Source organism: Cryptosporidium parvum, chromosome 6, assembly GCF_000165345.1.
Source record: "Cryptosporidium parvum Iowa II chromosome 6, whole genome shotgun sequence".
Classification (NCBI taxonomy): domain Eukaryota; phylum Apicomplexa; class Conoidasida; order Eucoccidiorida; family Cryptosporidiidae; genus Cryptosporidium; species Cryptosporidium parvum.
In genome coordinates, this window is record NC_006985.1 from 582,313 (window position 1) to 607,341 (window position 25,029).

Consider the following 25,029-nt stretch of genomic DNA (forward strand, 5'->3'; position numbering starts at 1 on the left):
TTTTAAAATATTGATAAATATTGTATTGCTTAGATATTTTTGATAAATTCAGCTATTTAAGACAATAACAATTGATGCTACTTTTTGTAAATCTTGAAAACCTACGGGATTTATAAATCTCAAAGTTTCACATATATAAAAAAAAGCCTCGTTTTTGTGCTGCAACTCACATAGACAGTGTGGCCGAGTGGTCTAAGGCGTCAGACTTGAAATCTGATGTGGTCTCCACGCGCAGGTTCAAATCCTGCCACTGTCGCTTTTTTACAAAAATCCTTAATGTCAATTCCGAAATAATAAATTTATATTTTAGTTTTTTGGATTTAAAAAAAATTTATTGTAAATGTTAGTGAGCCATTCAAGTTTACTATCGCAATTATTCGATTTTTCATTATTAATTTTTATCTGAGTTTTTTTTTCAGCATTTACTTAATACCGAAGACCAAAAATTTTTCTGAAAAAACTCAATAAATGCCAGAGAGGTTCAAAGGCATTAAAATCAATACAATATGGGCAATTTTTCGGGTACAGTTTTTAGTATTATTACTTTTTCTTAATAATTTAGCTTGTGAAAATGAAATTTTGGATGAATCGGAAAGAAATGCAGCTCTTATAAACAGTTCTTCACATACAAATCCGGATTCAATTCAAAATGAAGTAGCAAACCCAATGAATGAAATTACTCTCCTTTCAAGTTCAGGAGAAATTTCAAGCTTTAATGCTTTTGAGCTAAATGTTCAAGATCAATGTAATCAACTTTGGACATATAGGAATAAGCTGGTGCATGAAGTTTCAAATATAGTCAAATTGCATAAACAGTTTGTAATTTTTCTAAATAAAATCGATCCTAAAAAAAATACGGTTCATTTGGAAGAGATATTCAAGAAATCTTTGGATCTTTCTTTAGCCAGCAATCGTAATGAAGAAATCAACAAAAAATTTAAAGAATATCTTGGGTTGGCAGTAGATTACAGGTTCATCTCTTCAGATAAAGATGAATCAACAGTAAAAATACTTATTTCCAACAGATCCCCTTTGAAATCTTCACTAAAAGATCTTCTTATTTTAAAAAATGAATATTTAAAGTATATTAGTAATTTTGATATTTGCGTTAAAAAAAAAAAAAAAGTGATAAAAAGTGGATCTGACTCTCTAAATGCGTTGATAAACCTTTCTAAACTTTTGAATATTTCTGAAAACGCATTATATGATGAAAACATTGGCTATCTTGAACAAATTTCCTCAATTACAAACAATCTTGATTCTAATCTTAGTTTTATTAAAACATTAAAAAAACTTCAAGAAGTTTGCGATAAAGGTCTTGCTCAGGACGATCAATCAAATAAAAAAAGTAAGATTAAATGGTTAAAAAAAAACTCTAATAAAATTAACAAAACTATGAGTAGTTTTGAAGATATTTTTAAGATGAATTCAAAAAAAGTCCATAATTTGTTAAATTGTATTAACCACTTTCAAACCTCGAACTCAATTAATGATAACACTCTAGCAATGGTTAATACAATAGGAAACCAGATTGTAAATCACTCTATAAATAGAAGAAATGTCTTATCAGTTATCTCATCTAGGTATACAATTACAACATTAAATACTTATATACTGAACAATAGGTTGTTTTCTTTATGGTTATTTGTTCAAAAAAGATTAACAACCATTCAAATCGCAATTAAAGTTATGAAAGAATCCAAAGAATTGACTAATCGTATGAATTCTGTTTTTTCTATGGATGAAGCAATTGATTTACTAACAAAGTGTTCCGAAACTTTAAGAAAAACTGCATCAGATTGGAATGTTTTTTTTTCTGATAAAAATACACTAATCATTAAAAAACTACACAAAGAAACACTTGAACAGTTAAACCATTATAAATTTGAGGGTGATCGAAATACGCTTGCAATGTATATGGAATGGATTTGGCTAAATAATCATATTCAAAGTGTTATTGAGCAAGGATATGATGCATTCGAGGGAATTATTAAAGGCACTTTGAAAAGTCCGCTTACAAATTGTGCAAAAAATTTAAGCTCACTATATAAGAACCTCAAATCGGAATTTAGTGCTAAGGAAAATTTTAGTGAGAAAACTATTAAAAAAATCAACAAAGAATATAGAAGTGTATTAAATGATGTTTCAGGTCATTTATTAAAGCAAATAGATTCTCTTTTCTCTCTAAAACACTCATTTTTGTGGCCACATAATAATGCGACTTTAATTTCAGCAATATCAATGTATAATCGAACTTCAGAGTTTGTAAGCTCAATAAACTTGCCTCAAGAACAAAATTCATTCGAAAAGCCAAATTATTCTTATGAGCTGTTAAAACAACAACAAATAATTACTAATGGATTTTCTACATTATATGAAAATATTAAAACTAGATTTAATTGGGATTTAAGCTTATTCCAAACTGAATTCGGATATGTGAAAAATATTAATCTTGGATTAGATACAGAAGAAACCATTAATTTTTCTAAACTAAAGGTTTATCAAGATTCTTCTGAACAATTTGGAGAATGGTTTGAAAGCACACTTGAGTTTTTGAATTTGAAAGAAAATTTCTCAAAAGCAAAGAATATTCTTGAGCAAGCAATTCAATTCAGATTACAATTTATACAACAGTGGTCCGATATAATTGCAAAGATTATAAATAAAGTAGGGAATCCAACAGCATTAAGTATTAGTAAAATATCTGAAGAAGCCTACACATACTATTTACAATATCAAGTTTCAAAATCAAAGGAGTTTTCGAATTATTTTGAGAGTGATTTATCTATTCTGAAGTACGTAGATGTTGTGGATAATTCACTATCTGATTTAAACAGAGAAAGTTTCGTCTCAAAATTTGAAACTACAAATGCGCCCAATTTAGATGGTTCTTATCATGGCGATGATGAATTTCCATCTGTATCATCTATTAAAAGTTACTTAACGGATTTAAAAAATAGAGTTGATCATTATTGCAGTTATGAACAAAAAAGAAACAAAAATGATGAGGATTACCTCTCAATTGTCAGACAGATTTGCGATAAATTTTCCATCATTTTTTCTACTATTAATCAAAATTTAAAAGGAGTAGATTCAAAATTGCAAAGGGTTTATTCAGATTTAGAATCTCAGAAAGAAGATATTTCGAAACTTGATACAATTATTCAAGATTGCATTTCCTTAGATAATAAAGTAGGTAGAGTTAAATGCTGGATTCCAAATCAATCTATTGAATTACCACTGAGAAGGGCACTTCAAATAAGGAAGGTAATGAATAATTGGTTAAGAGAAACTATTAAAACAAAAGTACTTGTATTTTCAAATTTTATTGAAGATTGCTTGAAGTTGAACTTTAAGGGATCCTTGATTTTCCAAAACAATGAATCAAATAAAGTTGAGCAAACTCAAATTGAAAGAATTAATTCTTTCCAATTATTATTAAAGTTAATAAATGATTTAATGCCAAATATTGTCGAGGAATTAAATACATTAGAGACTATTTATTTGAAATACTATCAGAATAAGATAAATGAAATAACATCTGCATCAAAGTTACTTTTATTTAATTATTTGAAACTTAACTCCATGAAAACTACTCTAATTCATAATTATGGAAAGGCTAATTTATTTCAAAAGATTTTCAGATTTCCTAAGCTTTTACTATCCAAAGATGAAGTCCATAACATAGAAAGTTCTACATTCGCATTTGACAGTCCTGTAAATAATAACGCAACTTATGCAGCAGATTTAACTGATTACATTAAAAATAATCAGCTATCTTCAAATAATCACACTATTTTGTTAGGAAAATATCTCAAAGCACTTTCAACATTAAAACATAGAATTGAGGATATTCCACAAATAAATGATAATAACTCATCATTATTAAATGAAAATCTAAAGTCAGAAATTGAATTTGAGAAATATAGAAACATCGAGGAGAAGTCATTATTGATTCTCGGCGAGTCAGATAAATATCTCAAGCTTGCAAATATCGAGCACTTTAGATTCTACACTATTCGGAATATAACGGGCAATATAACTGATGTAATTTCAAAACTTTCGGAGGAAATTAAATTAAAAGAAGAAAAACTAGAAAAAAGAGAAGAAGAAATTGCAAATACTAATTGTTACAGACGGTGGAAATGGAAAAAAAGGGTTAAGAGGCGAAAAATGAAAAAAATTAAAGATGAAAAAATAGATAAAATGATCAAAATTAATAAATCTAACGCTAATTTGAATAATTTGAAGTTAAAAAAGAAAGAAGCTAATGGAAAACTAAAGTTATTTTTGACAAAGACAATAAACATTGAAAATTTTGATACAAGCTGCAATCCAGTAGAAGATCTTGAAAGTATATCATATGACGACAAAAGCGATTTAGAAAGCTTCCAATTTGATGATTTATACAAGTTTGATGAAAGGCCCGGAAGATACAATCCCAAAAATCAAGAAGAACAAGAGATTGAATATGATGATGATACTGGAGGTACAACTGAATATGGAAAGAAACCCAATTCGCTTATATCAAAGATAAGCACAGCTGTAGATATGGCTGTTACAATTAATAACTCAATTAGACAGTATAAGGAAATCAAAAATGAATTAGAACAAAGTGGAATCGAATTTGGACAAGAAAACTCGGGAGTAAATTTAATGGCAGGGTTTGACGTACTGAATGCATTGACCGGAGGACCTACTGAGGATTTGAGTGCAATGTTAGGTTCTATTAACGAGCAAGATCAAGTTTTTAATGAGGCCGATATTTTGGGCGAATTACAAACAGGTGAGATGCCAAATGGCGTGGAAAAGGAAGTCAATAGTAGGCCTTTCGAAGGCTTGGATATTTCATACGATGATTTTAAACGAAAGGTTGAATTCGAGCTTAAAAACTCTGATTTGAATTTTGATTTTGACGATTAATCAAATTGATTTTTTTTATTAACAAAGCTAAATTACAAAAAAAAAAAAAAAAATATGCAAAAAACTTCTAATTTAGAGAATTAAGTACTCATATAGTCAGTCAGTCATACCTGGTACTTTATTTATTGGTTTTCTACGTCTAACTTGTTTGCTTTTAGGTTTATTTGAGCTTTTCTCTGTTTCCTCGCTTCCTACACTTGTTAATGAAGCTTCAGTGTAGGATCTTTTTGATTTTTTATCTCCAACAACTTTCCAACCTCCTGAATCATTCTTATCTATTTCAAATGATAAGCCTTGTATATGTTTTGTTGACGGAACAAATTGTTCACTCTTTTCAGGAATTTGTTTTTCCTCGTCCTCGCTTCCTTCAGTATCTAAAGGCGGAATAAATGGCTTTGATAGAGTTTTTTTTTGATTAGATTTGGAACTTTGCTGCACGATCTGTTGAGGTTCTTTATTATATTTCTGTTTATTATTCCCCTTCTTTTTATTTTGTTTCTTGACCTAATTAAATAATTCGAGTCAATTTGCTAGTTTAAATAAACACTTTAAACTCACCTTCTTCTTTGTTAACTCAGCATAGCAGATAAAAGGAAACACAATTGAGAGTGTAATCAAAGTAAAAGAAATAAAAATGGCAGTGGGGTTGCCTACTGAAAGATTTTCTCTAATTAATTTAATCAAATTTACGTCAAGCATTATTAATAAAATCTTAAATAAAAAAAAAAAAAAATCTTTCCGCCAATAATTATTCAGGGGTGAAATTTCAAAATCGGAAAAATCAATTTAATTGCGAACCAAATTGTAGGGAAGATTAATGTGATAAATTAAAAGCATTACTCAAACTAAGTTGCTAATACTAAATTCCAATGCAAGAGCTAGATTCATTGGAGAATACTAATATCGAAACAATTGAATACAGCGTTGACTTTCAAAACGAAGGGGTCTGCAAATTTTTATTTAAGCCAGATCACTATGCTCTTTTTTCCAAATTAAAGAGTCTTCTAGATAATGAGTGTTTCGATCTTGAAAATCTTGATATTTCAACACAAGTCATAGATTTGAACCCACAACATTATACTGCGTGGTACTTCAGAAGAAAAATCATTCGCGAAAATTATGTTGAACATGAAAATAAAACGGAGTTCCTTAGAGAAGAATTAAGATTCGTTAGAGGTATTTGTGAAAGAGCTCCAAAGTGTTATCAATCATGGTGGCATATGAGAGTTATTAGAGAATTACTTGGATTTGACATTGAAGAATTAAATTTCATAAGTAAGCAGCTGGAATTTGACGCAAAAAATATGTATGTGTGGAATCATAGGACTTGGTTTATTAGGAAATACAATTCTGTTGAAAATGATTTACTTATTAGTGAGTTGGATTTTATCTCAAAGTTGATTTCTGAGGATTGCAGAAACAATAGTGCCTGGTGTTACAGGCATTTTATTTTCACTAATTTAAAAAAAATGAATGCATTAAAAGAGTCTGATCTACTTGAGGAGGTAGATTACATAGTTAATTGGCTGATGTTTGCTCCACACAATGATTCAATATGGAACTATATAATTTCATTCTTTAGCAAAATAATGGTTAATGGAAATGTTAACAAAGAAACCTTAATTAAGAATTTGAGTCTTGAAAATGCGCCTAAGAGTTTTATAGATGCAATTGATGAAATTTATACTAATCATTATGATAGTTGCCATCAGGTTGTGTATATTAAGGCTTGTATGGAATATGAAAAAGGTGATACTGATTTTGCTTTAAAAGCTTTCAAGCTTCTGCAATCAGTGGATCCAATAAGAAAATTCTACTGGAAATGGAGGGCAGATAATTTAAAAACTTGAAGTGCATGTGTATATTTAATAAATATTAATTAAATTCCTGTAATTTATTCCAAAATGCACTAAAATTAATTTCTAAACAACGTTTTTATCAGAAAAGTACAGGGATTCTTCCAAATTGTTTATTTCATCAAAGTTTACAGTATTCTCAACGGTCTATAGGAATAATTATAAATATTATAAGGTAATCTTTCTTTTTTCAAACTCACCTCCGTCTTTCCTTTCAATCTAGCAATAGAAAAAACTCTTAACATTTGAAGGCAAAATCTAGATGATGTTAGGATTTGTTCAAATATATCAGTGGCCTAGAATGTTATTAGTGAATTAACTAACGCGTTAATATTTATATTTAACTTACTATCTGGTTATTTCTTAAATCGGCAATTTTTTTTGTAGCAAAAAGTCTTCGAATATCACCATTTAAGAATAATAATGAAAGGCAGGTCAATGCAACAACAAAGTCAAATACATTATTTACTTTGTTAAAAAATCTTTTTTTCATTAAGAATAGTTTAATTATTACTTCAAATGTCAAGGTTAGTGTTATAATTGTTTCCAGGAAAATAGAAAATCTACTTCCTGATTGAGCCCTAAACAAGCCACTGAAAAGAACCAAGATGTTTAATAAAAAAATTCCAAGGTAGAGATATTTTGAAAACTCAGAATAGTATAATCTTTTAACTATTGTAATAGCCCTTTCCTCACATGTTAAATTTGAAGCCCAAAATGAAAACCCTTGATCTCTGGAGCTTCCGTTAATTTCAAAGTTGTGAAAATCGGTACTAGTAAGTCCTCCAGGGTATCTATACATATCCATTATAATTTGGAACTATATTCATAATTCGAGGAAAAAAAAACACGATTGTAATTAATACATGAAATAATTGGTAAACTTTATGGCGCCTTAATGATTAATTGAATTACGAATCATTATGAACTCTTATTAATGCAATTTATTCCATAAATGTATTCATTATTGATTTGTATAAAATTCAATTTTATTAGGTTTAAGTTATAATGCAACAGATACAATCAAAACTCTCAATTATCTCAAAATCTATTAATAGTAAATCTCTAAATTCATTTGAATTTAACAATAATTATAATAGTCAGAACCCTAAATTCCAGATTGTTGAAGAACAAAAATCAGGCAATAACAGTGAATTAGAATTTTTGATTGACGCATCTAAATTTTACAGCCTAATTTGTCCTAGTTTATCAAGCCGTTTAATTTGCAAAGTTGCAAATTTAACATCCGAAATCAGTCAGACAAAATCATATAGTGATTATTTTTCAGGAAAAATTTGTCCAAAATGTTTTTCAGTATATTTAATAGGAATTAATTGTAAATTAGAGGTCAAGCCTATTAAAGGGATTATTAGGAAAAGACTGAAAAAGAAACTACTCAAGCTTAGCAAAATTAGTGGCCAGAATTTCCAAAATTATTCTTTTAAGAATATATTAATTTCATGTAAACTTTGCAAATTTAGTTTTAAGAAACCTTATTGGGAGAAAAAGATTAAAAATACGAATAGACATGAACCACTAAATGATGCTCAAAATAATAAAAACAAAGTCGAAGACATTCTTAACTACTCTAATTTTATCTTAAGCAATGCTGATACAAGCATTCAAGATCAATGCCGTCAAAATAGTAATAAAAGTGGTAATTCACAAAATGGAAATCCGAACACTAATAAAAATCACAGATTCTTTAATAAGACTCAAAAGGCGGGCTCAATGCTTCAAGAAAAAAAAAATTCTTATGTTGACATTACTAATTTAACTGAGTTAAATAAGGATATAAAGAGCGAGCAAAGCAGCCAATCTACACAGGGCAATAGTTTTTATGATATTTTATCCATGCTTGAATGACATGACCTTTTGAAATGTGTTTTATTTCATTGAATTCGTATATTAAAGATGTCCCAGTTATTTTCATTTTTGGTACAACAGGTAGATTAACTTATTACATTCAATAAGGCTTAAATAACTTTTTTAAATCTTTGTTATTTCTATAATGTGTAGCTTCTGGCAAAACTCGTTTATCTATAGATATCTGGAAATATCTTGACAAAAAAGTATGTTTATTCAATTCATATAGAAAACCATATTTTCTTTTTAGGGATTTAAATCAGAAATAATAAATTGCGACTCAATGCAACTATACAAAGGCTTTGATATTGGAACTGCTAAAGTATCCAAAGAAATTCGTAATAGAATCCCTCATCACCTATTAGATGTTTTTGATATTGATGAAGATTGTACAGCCTCCAAATATATCAGTATAGCAGTACCAATAGTAAGTTGTGATTTAAAAGTAAATTCAGTGCATTTATATCACATATAGATCGATAGATTGATCAGCGAAAATGTTACTCCAATTATTGTTGGTGGCACTCACATGTACCTTAAAGCGTTGATTTGGAAGTCTATTATTGACTCAGAAACATGTAGTAGCGTAAATCCTTCAATTAAAGATGAAGAATACTCAAACTTCACAAACGAGGAGTTGCTTGAACAGCTTTCGAAGATTGACCCTGAAAGAGCATTGTCATTAAATATAAATGACCGACGAAAAATAATCAGAGGGATAGAGGTAAATTTTTATAAATATTTATTAATCACAGTTAAGTAGATTCATAGATTTATAACACAAACGGGTTAACATTTACAGAGTTAAAGAAAATTCATCCATACAAAGTTAGATACAACAATAGTGTATTATTTTGGGTAAGAAATAACAATATAAGAGAATGCATAGATATAAGAATAAATGAAATGATTAATGTAAGTTGCAATTCAGCGTCATATTTAAATTTGAACATTCTTCCATAGGATGGATTATTAAAAGAGGTTTTTTTACTTAAGGAGAGGTTATTAACTTGTAATAAATATATTGGTTTATTACAAGGAATAGCCTACAAAGAATTCATAGATATTCTCGACAAAAAAACAAAAATAGAAGACATTTCCGAAGAAGAACTCAATATATGTATTGAAAATTTGCGTATAAAGACGTTTCAATACAGTAAGAGACAAGAGAAATTCATTAAAAAACATATAATTAATCGCGGATTAAATGTAAATATATTAGAATTTGATGGTGAAGTATCAGATAGTCAGAAATTGGAACTACTTGAATTTAATTTTCAAAGTACTTCAATTATTTATAAATACTTGTCTAAATTATTTAATTTAAAGAATAACTCTGAAAGCAAACAAGTTTATTCATCTTGGGAAAAGTCAGTGTTAACTCGCGCATTCATGATTCTGGATAAAAAATTAAGTTAATATGGCGAAATACTCCTTGACAGAGAGCGTGAGGAGTCACTTTCTGGAGAAATTTCTCCATCACTAGGAGGATAGATTTTTGTATCCTCTTTAATATGTTTTTTGTGTTTTTCTGAACTTATTCTATTCAATTCAACTGTCGAATAAGGGTTAGATCTAGTGTTTATATGTTTGTTTCTCGGCCCAAAACTGTTATAGTCACTCTGCACAGTCGACTTATAATTATTTCCGAGCTCTTCATATCTCGTTTGGTTATTTTCTCTTCTGGATGAATGATTACCATAATTATCACGGTAATCCATATGCTCCCTATTTCTCCTATCTCTATAATTGTTTGAATAGTAATAAGCACGGCCTTCACCGGAGTAGCTTTGTCTATGTGATTTATATCGGAAATCGCCTTTATGAGCTATATTTTCATGTCTGTAGTTGCTATCCCTATTGGGAGAATGCGCTTTGATCCATTCTTTTAAATCTTTTGCTTGCTTTCTAATTTTTAGGTAGCCAACATGAATTTTACCGTTAAAGTGATCATTTAACCTTTGGTCATTGTCAGTTTCTGAAAGAAATGCGGCACAAATTTCACATGGGTGAAGTTTTTGACGATACATTCCATTCTCAACATCTTCCTTTGTAGCAGATATCTTCATTTTTTGTTGATTTAGTCTTGTTAAGTCTTCCATCCTCTTCAAAGAGCCATCTATATCGCCATTTGCACCTAAATCATCAATCTCCTTCATAATTTCTTTAATCTCAAGATCTAATGCCCGTATATTTTCATCTTCAAGTTTTGAACTTCCTGAAAGCTCAGCACGAACACGGTTTCTTTCAATCTTTTTATTGCAATCATCTACCATTCCCTGAAATACTCTCAAACTATCTGTCTCATATTTAATTCGAGTATTTCCTTTCGATTCTCTTTCACTTAAGTACTTTTCCCTTAAAACTTCCGAATGGATATTTTTACAAGGACCCATATACAGCTTTGTATTTTCAAATAATTCATGAGGACATAGTCCGCATAAGTAGAATTTACAGACATCATTATCATGAGGGTTTTTCTTCTCTATTGGAGCTTCAATCCCTCCCATCAAATCTTCAATCTGACGTCTGATTTCATCCATTATTATTGGAATATATTAATTCATATCAACATTTACATGTATATGCATTTATTTAAATGAAATTAGTACTAACATTTATTTATTTATTTCCAATTATTGACTAATGCGCCTTTAAAAATTATTAAAGTAAAATAAAAATTAAAAAAAAATTCTTTGAATATAGAAAGATAAACCCAATTTTCAAAATAAACCTTAGATTTCAGGAAGAAAAATTGAGATTTGAATTGAGTTAATCTTGTATGAAAAAGTAAGCAGGAATAAATATCTTTGTGAGTACAAGCTACATCAAAAAAAAAAAAAAAAGAAGATGCAGTCCAGTTCACAAAATAAGGTCGGTAATAACAATTTTCAAGGAAAAATGAATTTCTTGAGTAGATAAAAATTATTATAACTTTTACATTAATCAAAATAAAATAAGTGACAAATTTACCGCCTGCTTAAACGCCCCATACTAAAAAAGAAAGAAAATCAAATTCTTAATTTATTACTGTGGGTTTGAAAAAAATCATTCCTCTAATAGAAACCCATTATGAGGAATATAAACTTCTCGTCATCATCTTCTGAAAATTTGACGAGAAGTTCAGTATTAAGAAGACAATTACATGACCAAAGCCATTTTTTGCCTTCTAATTCTTTAGTAAATTCGAACAATACGGTACAGGATTATAGGTTTTTACCCAAGCCAACATTTAGAATCGAAGATAATAATTTGTATTCTAATTTGAATCAAAGTAATTACAACTCTAATTGGAAGCAAACATCATTGGGGCTTTTAAAGTCTCCAATTAATGGTTTAAGTAGAAGTTCTCAAGATTTGAGGAATTCATTGATTGAAAAGACTACAGAAAAAAGTAGCAAGTATGTTAAAACCCCATACCCACATGTTTACAAACCTGACAGCTATTTAAAAAATGAAATTAGCATTCCAAGCCATGGAAGCCACCTTCCTTTATTGCCTCCCAGCAGATTCCCTTTCCAATCAGAAGCGAGACGTACAATTAACAGATTATCAGATAGTACTACTAAATACAACTTAGGTTCCAATGATTATGATTTGCAAAGAGATACACAAACATGTAGGAAAAGAAATTTACAACAAGTTTATAAGCAAAAAAATGAAAATGAGCATGAAGAAGAGGAATTCCACGATGCAATTAGTGATGATGAATATATCAGCAATGAATCCATGAATAATCCAAACAAAAGACCTAATATTCCTCCTCAAAAAAAAACTTACAACCAAACTCCCTCAACCGCAGCTCAAACAGGATTATTAGGTACGCAAAACAATACTCCAAATAAGCCAACAAACACCTATGGCTTACCACTTTCTATGATAGATGATGATTATAAACCGGATCCTACTCCAGCTTATAACTTTTCAGATGAAAAACTTCGTGATGTACAAAAACAGGCAAATCCATTGGGTTTAACGCAGTATTCACATCCTTATAACTTTCCGAAGGCCTCATTTTTACCTCCTAATACGGAGCCTAGTTCCAACATTATTCATTCATCAGTACAAAGAATAAGAACTCCACTAAGATACAGATCTAGTTTACTTGGCGCACTTTCAAATCGAACAAATTCATCATGCAGGATTTTGTCTGCTGCAGAAATGAAGAAAGTATTCTGCAAATCAAAAAAACCTATTGGTAGCTTAAAGGACTTTGTTCACACGATAGAACTTCGCAATGAAACTTTAAATGAGCCAAAAACAAATTCAGAATTACCAAAAGTGCCTGAAGTTCATTCAGAAATTGAGCATGCTATCGAGGACAAGTCTTCCAAGAACGACAAGGATAGTAGTCCTGAAAAAGATTCAAAAAATAACAAAGAAGACATCATTAGTTCTAAATCTGAATGTTTAAATCAATCTACATTGGAAGTATCCAACATACTATCAAAAATTGCAGATAAATCAATTTCACCTGAAAAATCAGATGGGGATAAAGAGCTAGTGGAAAAAGTAAATAATGTTGATAACTTACAAGTTTCTTCACCTAATATCTTTGTTAATGATTCAAAGCTACCAGTCTTAAGCGAACAAGATAATAAATCTAACATCACCACTATTGACATTGAAGCAACAGTTGAGAAAAGAGATGATATTAAGGAAACTAAAGAAGTAGTTTCTGAAGATTTTTCATTGAAAGAAAAAGATTCAGAAGTTACTGAAGCAAAAAAAGATGAGCCTGTGCCATGGTGGCTGGCTAATGTTGATAAACCAAATTTGGTTGAAGTAGACAACGAAGGGGTGTTTATGCCTGATGAAGATGATGAAAAGAAAGATAATGAAGAGAAGCCCACTATTTCTGCAGCAGGCCTATTTTCACTTCCTTCTACTGAAGGTTCAAGCGATAAAAATATTGCAACTTCATTATTTTCATTTGGTAATTCTTCTACAAATGCATGCGTTTCTACTGGAACCTCTTTATTCGGGTCTTCATTATTCCAAATTAACAAGACTAGTGAGAATAGTGCCGCTCCTGAGGAGCCAAAGCCTGAGGAGAAAGCTCTTCCTTTGCTTAATAGCCAGTCTAGCACCTTTTCATTTGGTCAAGGCATTGACAACAGTGCTTCAAGCAACATTTCATTATTCGGAATTACCTCTAAAACTGTGGAAGAAAAAACTACAATTGGCGAGATAGAAAAGCCCATTTCTGAAACAGTTGTTGATACAGAAAAGGAAACAACAGATTCTAGTTTAAAGCCTCAATTATCAATATTCGGAAGACCATCTCCAGTTGATGAGGAAAAAAAGCAAGCTGAAAATTCCGAGAAAAAAGTTGGAATTTTTAGCACGGATAATCCTGGATCGCTATTTTCTTCTACAAACAACATCAGTGGCTTGTTTTCTCAACAGAGTTCGAGCATGAATCAATTATTTGGATCATCTAGCGCTTCAAGCTCTACTCAAAATGCTTTCAGCACGAAGGATATTTTCAGTCTTTCTTCATCTGGAGTGTCTACAAAAATAAATGATACAGAAAAAAGAGAAGTTTCAGCCCCAATTTTCGGTTCAAGTGATATGGAAAGCAAGAATCCTGCTTCTGATGTTTCTTTATCTGCATCTTTGGGTTTAGGTAATTTGAACTCGTCTTCAAATATGAGTTTTACGGGTGGCAGCACTGCTTCACAGACGACTCTACAGACTCCAGGATTATTTGACGCAAAGTTAATAAATTTTACTGGAAGCACTAATTCTTCCACCGCAGCTGCTTCTTCATCATTGTTTGGTGGCTCTAATCCAAGTAATAACACTTTGGGACTAGGAAATTCTTTATTTTCAACCCCAACAAATAATAATTCGATGGCTTCAGGCTTATTCCCAAATCCTAATACATCTACCAGCAATAACATTCCTTCAACAACAGCTGTAAATTCTATTTTTGGAGCTCAGCAAGTTCCAGTATCGGACGTAAACCCAACTCAGAATACTTTGAATTTTGATTCCAATATTGCCGGATCAAGCAACTCTGTACCAGGTTCAAATAATATAAATATTTTCTCACAAACGCCATCTATTTTTGGTTCCAGTAATAGTTCAAACCCTTTTGTGTTTGGATCAAATAATAAGCCAAATGACCAAACTGTTACTCAAACTCCTGGACAAAATTTGGAACAAAGTAGTGGCTCAAACATTTTTGGATCACCACAAGGAATCTTTAATTCAACAAACAAAGCAGAAACAAGTATTTTTGGTGGAATGCCTAGTAACCCTGTAGCAACTCAGTTTGACCCAAAACCCCAAGTTTCAGGCCAGCCCCCAATAAATACAAGTATTTTTGGATCTAACCCTACCAATTTGCTCGGCGCATCGCCATTAGTGGGAAACAATAGTAATCCAAACCCCTTTGTTGGTCACTCATCCAATCCAGCAGGAGGAACTTCTCATAGGAGAAGAATTGCGAGAGCTAAAAGATCCCATTGACATAATTAATTAGAAATATTCGAGTAGGCTGTGTAACTAATCAGATAAAGAAGTAAAATAACACTAGATGATTATATATTATCAGTGATTATATTCTAATTATGTAATTACCTCACTATCTATTATCTAAAATTTTAACTATTGAACAGATTTGGTCTTTAATCAAAAGTTTGGGTTTGACCATTGTGACTCTGGTGGGAACTGTAGGCTGTGGAATTGTGAAAGAACCCCATCTTTCCATACTCCTTGAATTGAGTGGCCCATTGCAAATCTAAGAATTCCCTTGCCATCTTTCCTTCCATTTGCCCATTCACCCTCATAAACGTTATTATCCTCTGCACAATAAAATATTCCCTTGCCATGCCTTCTGTCATTTTCCCAATATCCTTCGTACCTGTTTCCATTGGCATAAGTATATACTCCAAATCCACATGCTTTGTCTGCAACCCAGTTGCCTTTGAACCTATCATTATTTGAGTAAAATAGTTCACCTTCACCGTGCTTTTTTGCGTCAAGCCAGTCGCCAACGTATTTATCTCCTCTGCTATAAGTTAAAGTACCCTTACCGTTAACTTTTCCATCCTTCCAGTATCCTTCGTATTTCTCACCGTTCTGATAAGTCAGTACTCCATAACCTTCTTTAACATCATTAACCCATTCGCCTTCATAAACATTTCCACATGGGAAAATGTATGTACCTTTGCCATGCATAGAACCTTCGAACCAGTCGCCTTCGTAAACAGCAGAGTCAACATACACATATTTACCGTGACCATGCATCTTACCATTTACCCAGTCTCCTTCATATTTCTCAATAATTTGGTCTCCTGTACTACTTACATATGTTACAGTTCCTTTTCCATGCCTTTTATCATCTCTCCATTCACCTGAGTAAATATCACCATCTACGTATTTATACACGCCTCTTCCGTGCATCTTACCATCAACCCATTCTCCTTCGTATACATCGCCATTGCTGAAAGTTAACTTACCATATCCATTGATCTTTCCATTTTCCCACTGTCCCTCATATGTATTTCCACTTGAAAAACTTGCTTTTCCTTGACCATGGATTTTATCGTCAACCCATTCACCTTCATACGAAGCTCCATCAGCATAAGTAAATTTTCCAAAACCTTCTCTCTTACCCATTACAAAGTCTCCCTCATACTTTTCATTTTTTGAGTATATCAATACGCCTCTTCCATGAAATAGCCCACCTTTAATATCCCCAGAATAAGAATGACTGGATGTTTCCATGTTTCTTCTAATAAGTCTAGCTATTTGAAATAATCGTACAGTTGGTATTCTATTTTTTTAATAAATAAATATCTTTCAAAAAAATATATTTTATATGGGAAAAATTACAATTCAGTTTTCAAGAATATTGAATTAATAGCCAACAATTTCAATATTATTGAATTCTATCCTTCATAGACCCAATAATATTTAAAATAATTTTTTTTGACTTTAAATTTAACACGTCAGTAGGATGTGCTGCTGCCACAAGACTCAAACAAATTGCATGCAAAAATTCCCCACATTTAGCGCCAAATGGCGCGTTAGTTGCCAACATAGAACAAAACAAAATTTTTAACATAATTAAGTAAAGTTAATATTAAACTACACACAAAAATAATTAAATTTAGGATTTGCCACAATTAAAATACTAAGTGATTTAAAAACACCTTCTTTGAAAATACTATTTGAAAGTTTGACTTGCCATTCTATTTTTTTTTCATTTAGTGCTAGTTAGCCTTGATCATCATATCTCGTTTTTAGGTTTATGAACAAAGCTGTTCTATTAATATTACTCCTTTACTCGAATACTTAGTGAGAATATTTATGTATATTTTGTTGGTAATTATTAAATTAGATTCTATTAAGTTTTTCAATTTTTGGCGCATTAAGTGCTTTTGAATGATAATCTGTTTGAATAGTGAGTTAAACTATATACTATTGAAAAAGAGTATTTTGCTGAGTTAAATTTAGACATTAATCATCTAAAATAATCTGTAATCTACTCAATTTTGTAGCAGGATATGTATTCCCAGATTCCTATTTCGCCCTCTTTAAGATCAAAATACAATTCAGGTAACCAAGGGGTCCAAAGGAAAATAAATGCTGATGACATGAATACAGCTGTCAGCTCATACTCTAATAACATGTTTGCTACAAATTTAGATGGATACGATGTATTTGACAATGTTAATAAGGATTCTGAGCTGAATATGCCAAAAATTCAAAAATCTAGCTTTCCGCATGGGAGCTACAGACCATCTTCTAGTAATATAAGTATTAATAATGGAATAAATATAGATTCTAACACAAATAATAGGCCAAATATTGGTAGATTCTCTGTGAATCCAGGTAATTTGAACGTGAATGGGACAACTAATCAGATTCAAACAAGTAGTGCTCCAATGAGTACTCCTCTCCCGGCTATCCCACAACCACCTGTCCCGTTTCAGAACAACTCCTCTATTTCTGGAGGAATTCAGTATCAGTCTCCAAAAAATACTATCCCTACTCAGCCTCCTAATAATTTGCAGCCTGTCAATCAGATATCAAAGCCATTTCTTCAAAATACCAACACAAATCCTAACTTTCAGAATATGCCCATTCCATATCCTCCAAAAGCTCCACTTTCAGATTGTAATAATTCTGATTCTGAATCTTCGTTTAGCAAGAAAATGCAGGATAATAAGGAAAGACTTGAACAATTAAATATTTCTAGAACAATGTTGGCATCTATGGGTTCTCCTTCTAGTGATTCTCGGCATTCTTATTCTCAAGACAAATCTCAAGAAGCTGATAGGACTCAGAACCCATTCCAAAGTGGAAAAAATTCAATATCTCATTTTGGTATTCAAGAACCTAATTCAAATAAGAATACAAGCAGATCGAATTTAAGATTACCACCGAAAGTTCCAGGTATTAGTTCTAACAATGCATTCAAATTTAACATATCACAGCCAGCCCAGAATAATCAAATTAACCTTGAAATGCCAGAAGTTTCCATGAAAAGTGTGGATAGTAACGCTGAAAGAAATATCGTTGGATTGAAGGATACAGTTAGACCTCCAACAGCACCTACATCTTTCCCTTCAAATAAATTGAATCTCGATAACAACAGTAATCTAGCCAATAATCTCGTAAAACCCCCTTTTAAAAGTCATAACGATCTTTCAGCAAGTCAGGATTCATTTTTTTCATCAGATACCCAAGACACCTCCAAGATATCTCAAATTCCTCGCCAAACACCATCAGTTGTACGTCCGCCAACTGCCCCTAATTCAATATCTAAATCTTCATCATTACCAAAAGTTGACTTACTTATTAATTTGATGGATAAAACAGTTGAAAATAAGCGTAGAGAATTTGAAAAACTAAACAAGCTTAAATCTGCATTATCTGAGCTTGGCGACTTTAATAAGAAACTATTGGAAGAAAATACGAGATTGAGGAGTGGAAACAATAGTACAAATTTACAAGAAGTCAGCTTGTTATCAAGAGATTTACAAAACGAATCTACGGAGTTCACCAATAGCTATCAGACGCCTTTGAGTGATGCTGTAAGCCCTTTCATTCCTAGTGTTCACGATCCAGAAACGCAGATTAACTCTCTTAAGACAATTATTAACAAAAAAAATCAACGAATTTCAGAGTTGGAGAAAAAATTATCAAATAGAGAATCAAACAATCTTTCTGCAACAGAATTTGATGTTTGCCATTCTTTACTCCAAAAAATAAAAACCAGAGATGAAGATCTGAGCAGCACTTTAGAGGAAATTCAAGAAACTTATATTAACTCTATTACTGACCAGGTTAATAGCTGCCTCTCAATCCTTACAGATAAAAGCTATGGAAAACTGAAAACTATTGCTAACGATGTCTTAAATCAAATAGAGTTCAATTATAAAGCTCTGAGTGTGACTCTTGAACATTTATTTGAACAACAAAGTTCAACATTGGAGAATATTAAACACGAAGGAAGAGTAGACACACAATTGGATAGCTCAAACTTACAAAGTAAATTGAGTTCAAGAGAATTTAATGCTCATGAAGTTAATCTAAATAATATTCAATTTGATACAGTCGTAAGTAATGGCTCTAAGAGTTTTGATAACACTTTTGTCCAAGAAAATGCTCAAGATACTTTTAAATTTAAAAAATCACAAGGAACTGGAGACTATTCGAATAATGGCGATGAGTTTCTTGTAGCCCAAACAAAAAAAATGTCTTTAAACGGAAACGTTGAGCTAGATAATGAAGTTAACGTTCCTCAATGTATTATAAATAGCAGTATTGAAGTTAATCACGACGAGTCAGCTATGCAAAATCAACATCAAGAACTTAATTTATATCAGAATAGCACTTTCAATCATGAAACTCAAGACCATAGAAATGATTATGTTCAGAATCAAGCTTTCAACACCATGAATGTAGCTCAAGGGGCATTTGTGAATGACCATGCTAATAACCATATATATGAGCTTCATAAGGACGAGGATCATTCGTCTTCAACTCAAAGAGTGGAACAAGAAAACTCTTCTCATCCAGCGTTTGGTTTTGAACAGGAAAAACATTATAATAGCCATTTTGGCCAATATGAAGGAAACAATTTTTCTCCAGAAAAAGAGAATGCTCAACAGGGAGCTGATTACACAAATAGCGTTCCTCCGCCAGTGTTCGCAGCATATTATGAAGGTGGTGACAATGAGAATAATAATCTCTTCACTATGGACACAATGGTAAATGCAGATGGATTATACTTTGATAACCATTCTCATTACCATGTTCCAACGAATTATAGTAATATTTAAAAAGATTTAAGACTAAAGGGATAAATTAGACAAACTTAGACAGATTGTGGTTATATAATGTATATATGTAACTTAAAGTAGCTTTAATCTTGATGTTAATAACTCATCTACTCTTGTGGAAGTGATTCAACTTCCGATGGAGGAGCTCTACTAAAGGGAACCCAGTTAAAATTTTTATCAATTAAAGTAATTCCTGGTCTTCCAGAACGTTTAACAATACCCTTGAGAAATTCCTGGTTACAGAAAATATAATGTTGATCCTTGATATTTCTCATAATTCCGTTTTCTTCCAAAATTCTGATTACATCCTCCCTCCTGATTCCAGTGCTTCTTACAACGTTGTCAATAAACTTACTATAGTTACTTACTTGGAGAGGTTGTTTCGAACCACCTCTTTCACATATCTTGTTTTGTTTAAAATATTCGAGAAGATATTCAGATATCCTATGGGCCCACCAATTATTATAGATTGCCCTACCCAAGTCAGAAAGAGGTCTTTCAGGATGTCCCCATTTACCTTCTTTAAGCGAAAGTTTATATGACAAGTCAACAAGAAGCTTTCCATAACCCTTCCTCTGATAGCAAGGTAAAGTTAGGATACATGCAAGATTATAATGGAGTAATGAAACCTTTTCTTTGGAAAAGTAGCCGACAATATGACATCCCTCTTCATCAACTTCAGTGACAATATAGAATAAAAATGGTTCTACATCGTACTGTAGAGTTTTGTGATCTAAGAATAGTTTGGCCAAGTAACATAAATTTTCCGCGTATCCTCTAGTTAATGCACCATCAATTTCGAAGACTGAAATATTATCCTTTCTATATATTTCATTACCTGGGGGATGCCTTAGTTGGCACCTGGAAAGATGCCTAATAAGTTCATCTTCAAAGCAAAAAAAGTCCAAACAGTACTCACAAAAATGTAAAGTGTCAACATTTTGATACTCATCTGGGAGTGGAGAAAAGTACCAAGTGTCTAAAATGAATTTTCCTATACGAACTCTGCCAATTGTCCTAAGTCTAGTTGTTTCCTCATGGTCAAGAATTGCAGAGTGGTCCATCCCTTCATGCTCATCAGGATCTTCTCCATCAGAAATGTCCAAAACCCCTACATTTCTTTTCTTAGACTTATTCCCAGATTTATTAGCTGAATTTGAAACTACTAATGAAGATATAAATTTTATTCCCTGTTTCTGAAACCTCTCAATTAAAACAGGATCATTTAATTCTTCAACATCAAAAGAGAGTTTTATATCTTTACCTTTAACCCATCTATCCAGACGTCTATTTAGACCTCTAAAATGCACATAAAACTCATAATCCTCCTTGATTTGCGACTCATTAGACGATGAACTCACTTTGATTAAAGAATTCTGTTTATTCCCTCCCGTCTTTTTGTTCACTAAATGCGATAAATGAGTGACCTGAGTTCCATAAAGCTTCCAACCTACTACGCGAGCGAGCATCTGTTTACCTTCTTCCTCAAATAGTGCCAGTACCCATTGGTTCACACTTGGGAAGTCGGCTGTTGGGCCTTTTTCTATTGTAGGAACTGCTTCATCTTCCTTACATTCATCCAAAGTCTTATCTGAATGTTCCTCAATTGAGCTGTAGATTCTTGCATTCGTCTTTTTCCTTTGATTTTCAGATGAAATTAATTCGCTTGAGACTGCTTCATTATTATTTGAAGTATTACTTGGTGTATTATTTGCCTGTTGTTTTTGAATGTTGGATGACCTTGAACGCAAAGCCATATTAACCATACAAGCCCATTAAAAAAAAATATCATAAAGTATTTGCCTTCAGTTTGTATTTGGTTTCCCTAAATCAATTACAAAAATACTATTAGTCAGTCATGTATTCGAGAAAACCACTTTCCATTCCCTGCGTAATATTATTTTCTATTTCAACGAGATTCCCTCAAATTCGCACAATTTTGCGCTACAAATTAATTCCCAAAATTTCAATTATTGGAATTTGGCAATTGCTAGGAGTAAAAGTCGCAAGCCACAAGTTCAAAGTCACAACTGCCTTAGACAAACTAAAGCCCACTTCATCCAAGGCCTGTCATTACAGTGCATTAGTCCTAATCATTTCTACACTATACTAGTCAATTTGAATAGGTATTACGAATGAGCTAGAAGAATAATAAGGCTAGTAAGGAAATTAACAATTTCCAATAAACAATAAAGTGAAATAAACGCTTTCCTTCTCATTCAAAGTCGAGAAGACAGATCTTCAAATATGAACTAGCCAATAAGAATAATATAGTAACAGGAGAAATTAGCCAAAACTAAAATATGAGAAGTGTGTTTCTTACAAAATACTTCAACTTAGATACCAGTACATATTGTTCCGACCTTTCAATACAAATATCCTCGACCAAATTTGCACGATATCTTTCTCTGATTTTATTTAAAAGAAATAAATTTTGAAATGCGTGTCTTTCCCGCTCGATACCTATTCTGGAGACGCGAGGCGTATTTAGAAATGTTATACTTTAAGAAATAGTAAAAAGGCAAAAAGAATTACTAATATTAGATAGGATAGTTAAAAAGAGAGGGATAGAAACGGAGGGATAGATGTATAGCAATACGTATTAGATAAATAGTGAGCAAATAGTCACAATTAAGTGGCAGAATGTGAGTGTATACTTTGCTGTGCGGACTGCCATTCACGCAGACAAGTCCAGACAGACCATTGCACAGAGAGCTATTTGTGTTGTGTACAATCTTGTGCAATATCGGTTGAGTTTTTTTATAATTAATAATATATAGAATATTTATAATAATAATTTAAATAATATATTTTATTTATTATTATTTATATTCTTCGGACAACAAAGCTCAATACCAGTTTGTTCTTCAACTCGCTGTCACAGTTTAAAGTACACTACACAGGATTTGAATAATTGAAGCTATTTATCTGTATATTTATGAAAGCTTGATAGGCTGATGAAAGATAACATCATGTCCGAGAATGACTCAGGCCATATTTCAACAGAAAATCTGTTAAATAATAATAACCAGGAAAAGGATTTGTCAATAGACGATAATAATGTTGCAAATACGCCATCAGATGATTTTGGACATAAAGAAGAGGTTACTCAGGATTCTAGTCCAGTATCGCTAAATTCATCGCCAATGCAAGAGCATAAAAGTGAGGTTGAGGATATAAAGGGAGAAATTGCTCAAACAGAAAAGTTTGATGAGTCGGTTTCCACTGAAACAAATGATGCAAAACAAGAAAATTTGGATGAAGTTAAGGAAGATAATACCACAGAAGGTAACCCTATGCAAGATGAGACCAATGATTCAAATATAGAGTTACAATGTGCTAATAATTCACTAGCTAAGGGAGAGTCCGCTCCATCTAATTCAGAGGAACATTCTGGTTCTATTAATATGCCAGAATTATCGCTTCCATATAAGCTCTGGATTGACGCAAAGAGCAGAGACTGGATACTTGAATGGCAGACAAAGAATGGAAGATGGAGTGTTAGGAAGTTTAGTTGTAAGCGTTGGGGAAAAGGAAAAGCTTATTCTCATGCAATGAATTTCTTGGCATCATTGACTTCTTGTGGAATCATAAAGGATTCTAATTATAATCAGCAATTAGGAGATTCTAATGAATACTCAGCTGAATCTGTAAACCATGTAAACAGATCTGTTGAGGATGAACTTGTACTGCAATTCCTTTCCCAGCGTGATGCAGTTGCTAATGCAGAAAAACAAAAGAACGGATTCGGATCGAATTCTGGGTTGAATACACTAGCAGCTATCGCAGCTGCAGCTGCAGCTGCAGCCATTGCTTCAACTCCAACTAAGTCTCAGGCTCCAACTAAAGATCATGCTTCTTCTCAATCAACAGCCACACCTCAACCACAAGTTAGAGGTGCAGTCAGAAAGAGTGGTGTGCCTGGAGTCTATTGGAGCCAGAAGCCTCAAGGATGGAGAGTTGTTTACTACACCGGTAAAGATCGTGAGTTCGAATATTTCAAGGTTCCAGCGAACGCCTCAGAGGAAATAATCAGTGAAATTCTGGAAGTAGCTAAGCGATTCAGATCTCAAGTTACTGCAGAAGGCCGTCACTTACCAAATGGTGCAGTAGGCTCCAGTTCAAAGAGAGCAAGAATGGCAGAAAGAAAAGCAGCTGCAGCTGCAGCAGCAGCTGCTGCTGCTGCTGCATCAGCTGCTCCTGACGCACCCAGACATTTACTTCAATCAAGAACTAATCACTTCCCTGAGGAAGGACTCACAGATTATTTAAGGAATCCATCTGATATCACCTCAAAGAGTCTTTTAGAAACCGATCCCTTATCACAATTTTCATCCAAGTTTAGCCCAGCAAATATTGCAGGATTACAGAATCCGACAGGAGCTATGTCGCCAGGTCCTTATGAATGGCTCTATAATCCTTTATTAATGAACTTATATGGTAACTATTCTGCTGCAAGCCAGGCAGCTGCAATGCAGCAGTGGGCAATGTTTCAAAATTCCTTTTCTCAAAATGGCGGAATGCTTCCCTCAGCTATTCCAGGGCAAGTTGATACCTCCACTCCTCAAGCTAACCCAATGTTAAATTCCTTTTTGTCAAACCCATTCATGAATCCGTTTGGGTTACAAGTACCACCAATACTAGGACAAAATGCAAACTTGATAGCTCAGATGCCTCAAGTTTCTACAATGAATCCAGCTTCACAAATGAACATGAATATGTTTGGTCGTTATTATGGAATGACCCTTCCGCAAGGCCAAACCAACCACTCGCCAGCAGTATCTCCTATAGGTCAAAATGCCAATCCCGCATCTTCAGCTCCTTCACAACCTGATTCTGCGATGTGGTTTAATCAGCTTAATTCCGCACAGCAGTTAATGCCTAATCATGATCAACTAGTGCAACAACCAGCAACTTCGGACTCTTTTAACACATCTCGAGCAGATGAAGACACCTCCCTTATTAGCGAGACCACAAGCAAACAAACAGAAAATCTGCTCGAAGTCTCATCGAGCAGCAACAAGACATCCAGCTAATGTAAAAAAGTCTCTAAAGTTTTTCAGGTTCTTATTTTTCTTGCC

General features: G+C 32.5%; 11 protein-coding genes and 1 non-coding gene across 12 annotated transcripts; 8 read left to right on the forward strand and 4 right to left on the reverse strand.

The window, feature by feature from the left end:
- Positions 1-173: 173 nt before the first annotated feature.
- cgd6_2495 lies at positions 174-256 on the forward strand (the record flags this gene model as incomplete). Its single annotated transcript has 1 exon — positions 174-256. It is a non-coding gene; the product is annotated as a tRNA-Ser (tRNA).
- A 212-nt stretch (positions 257-468) lies between these two features.
- Positions 469-4,923, forward strand: cgd6_2500 (hypothetical protein with possible signal peptide; the record flags this gene model as incomplete). Its single annotated transcript, XM_627604.1, has 1 exon — positions 469-4,923. The coding sequence occupies one exon, from the start codon at positions 469-471 to the stop codon at positions 4,921-4,923; it is 4,455 nt and encodes a 1,484-aa protein (XP_627604.1).
- Positions 4,924-5,792: 869 nt separating this feature from the next.
- cgd6_2510 (farnesyltransferase) lies at positions 5,793-6,773 on the forward strand (the record flags this gene model as incomplete). The annotated part of the gene is made up of 1 exon (XM_627605.1): positions 5,793-6,773. One exon carries the CDS (start codon positions 5,793-5,795, stop codon positions 6,771-6,773), a length of 981 nt encoding a protein of 326 aa, XP_627605.1.
- A 346-nt stretch (positions 6,774-7,119) lies between these two features.
- Positions 7,120-7,587, reverse strand: cgd6_2520 (hypothetical protein; the record flags this gene model as incomplete). Its single annotated transcript, XM_627606.1, has 1 exon — positions 7,120-7,587. One exon carries the CDS (start codon positions 7,585-7,587, stop codon positions 7,120-7,122), a length of 468 nt encoding a protein of 155 aa, XP_627606.1.
- Positions 7,588-7,787: 200 nt separating this feature from the next.
- cgd6_2530 (hypothetical protein) lies at positions 7,788-8,645 on the forward strand (the record flags this gene model as incomplete). The annotated part of the gene is made up of 1 exon (XM_627607.1): positions 7,788-8,645. The coding sequence occupies one exon, from the start codon at positions 7,788-7,790 to the stop codon at positions 8,643-8,645; it is 858 nt and encodes a 285-aa protein (XP_627607.1).
- A 146-nt stretch (positions 8,646-8,791) lies between these two features.
- On the forward strand, positions 8,792-10,064 carry cgd6_2540 (tRNA delta(2)-isopentenylpyrophosphate transferase, putative; the record flags this gene model as incomplete). Its single annotated transcript, XM_001388290.1, has 5 exons — positions 8,792-8,851; positions 8,896-9,072; positions 9,121-9,369; positions 9,417-9,560; positions 9,609-10,064. Coding segments are annotated over 5 exons (1,086 nt in total), but the record flags the coding sequence as incomplete, so codon positions are not given.
- cgd6_2550 (conserved hypothetical protein) lies at positions 10,061-11,203 on the reverse strand (the record flags this gene model as incomplete). The annotated part of the gene is made up of 1 exon (XM_627608.1): positions 10,061-11,203. A coding segment is annotated over one exon (1,143 nt), but the record flags the coding sequence as incomplete, so codon positions are not given.
- A 514-nt stretch (positions 11,204-11,717) lies between these two features.
- cgd6_2560 (hypothetical protein) lies at positions 11,718-15,122 on the forward strand (the record flags this gene model as incomplete). Its single annotated transcript, XM_627609.1, has 1 exon — positions 11,718-15,122. One exon carries the CDS (start codon positions 11,718-11,720, stop codon positions 15,120-15,122), a length of 3,405 nt encoding a protein of 1,134 aa, XP_627609.1.
- Positions 15,123-15,284: 162 nt separating this feature from the next.
- cgd6_2570 (MORN domain repeat containing protein) lies at positions 15,285-16,382 on the reverse strand (the record flags this gene model as incomplete). The annotated part of the gene is made up of 1 exon (XM_627610.1): positions 15,285-16,382. One exon carries the CDS (start codon positions 16,380-16,382, stop codon positions 15,285-15,287), a length of 1,098 nt encoding a protein of 365 aa, XP_627610.1.
- Positions 16,383-17,164: 782 nt separating this feature from the next.
- On the forward strand, positions 17,165-19,948 carry cgd6_2580 (hypothetical protein of low complexity; the record flags this gene model as incomplete). The annotated part of the gene is made up of 1 exon (XM_627611.1): positions 17,165-19,948. The coding sequence occupies one exon, from the start codon at positions 17,165-17,167 to the stop codon at positions 19,946-19,948; it is 2,784 nt and encodes a 927-aa protein (XP_627611.1).
- Positions 19,949-20,055: 107 nt separating this feature from the next.
- On the reverse strand, positions 20,056-21,714 carry cgd6_2590 (histone acetyltransferase (MYST family); chromo domain + C2H2 domain; the record flags this gene model as incomplete). The annotated part of the gene is made up of 1 exon (XM_627612.1): positions 20,056-21,714. One exon carries the CDS (start codon positions 21,712-21,714, stop codon positions 20,056-20,058), a length of 1,659 nt encoding a protein of 552 aa, XP_627612.1.
- A 1,191-nt stretch (positions 21,715-22,905) lies between these two features.
- cgd6_2600 (hypothetical protein) lies at positions 22,906-24,984 on the forward strand (the record flags this gene model as incomplete). The annotated part of the gene is made up of 1 exon (XM_627613.1): positions 22,906-24,984. One exon carries the CDS (start codon positions 22,906-22,908, stop codon positions 24,982-24,984), a length of 2,079 nt encoding a protein of 692 aa, XP_627613.1.
- Between the last annotated feature and the right edge of the window lie 45 nt (positions 24,985-25,029).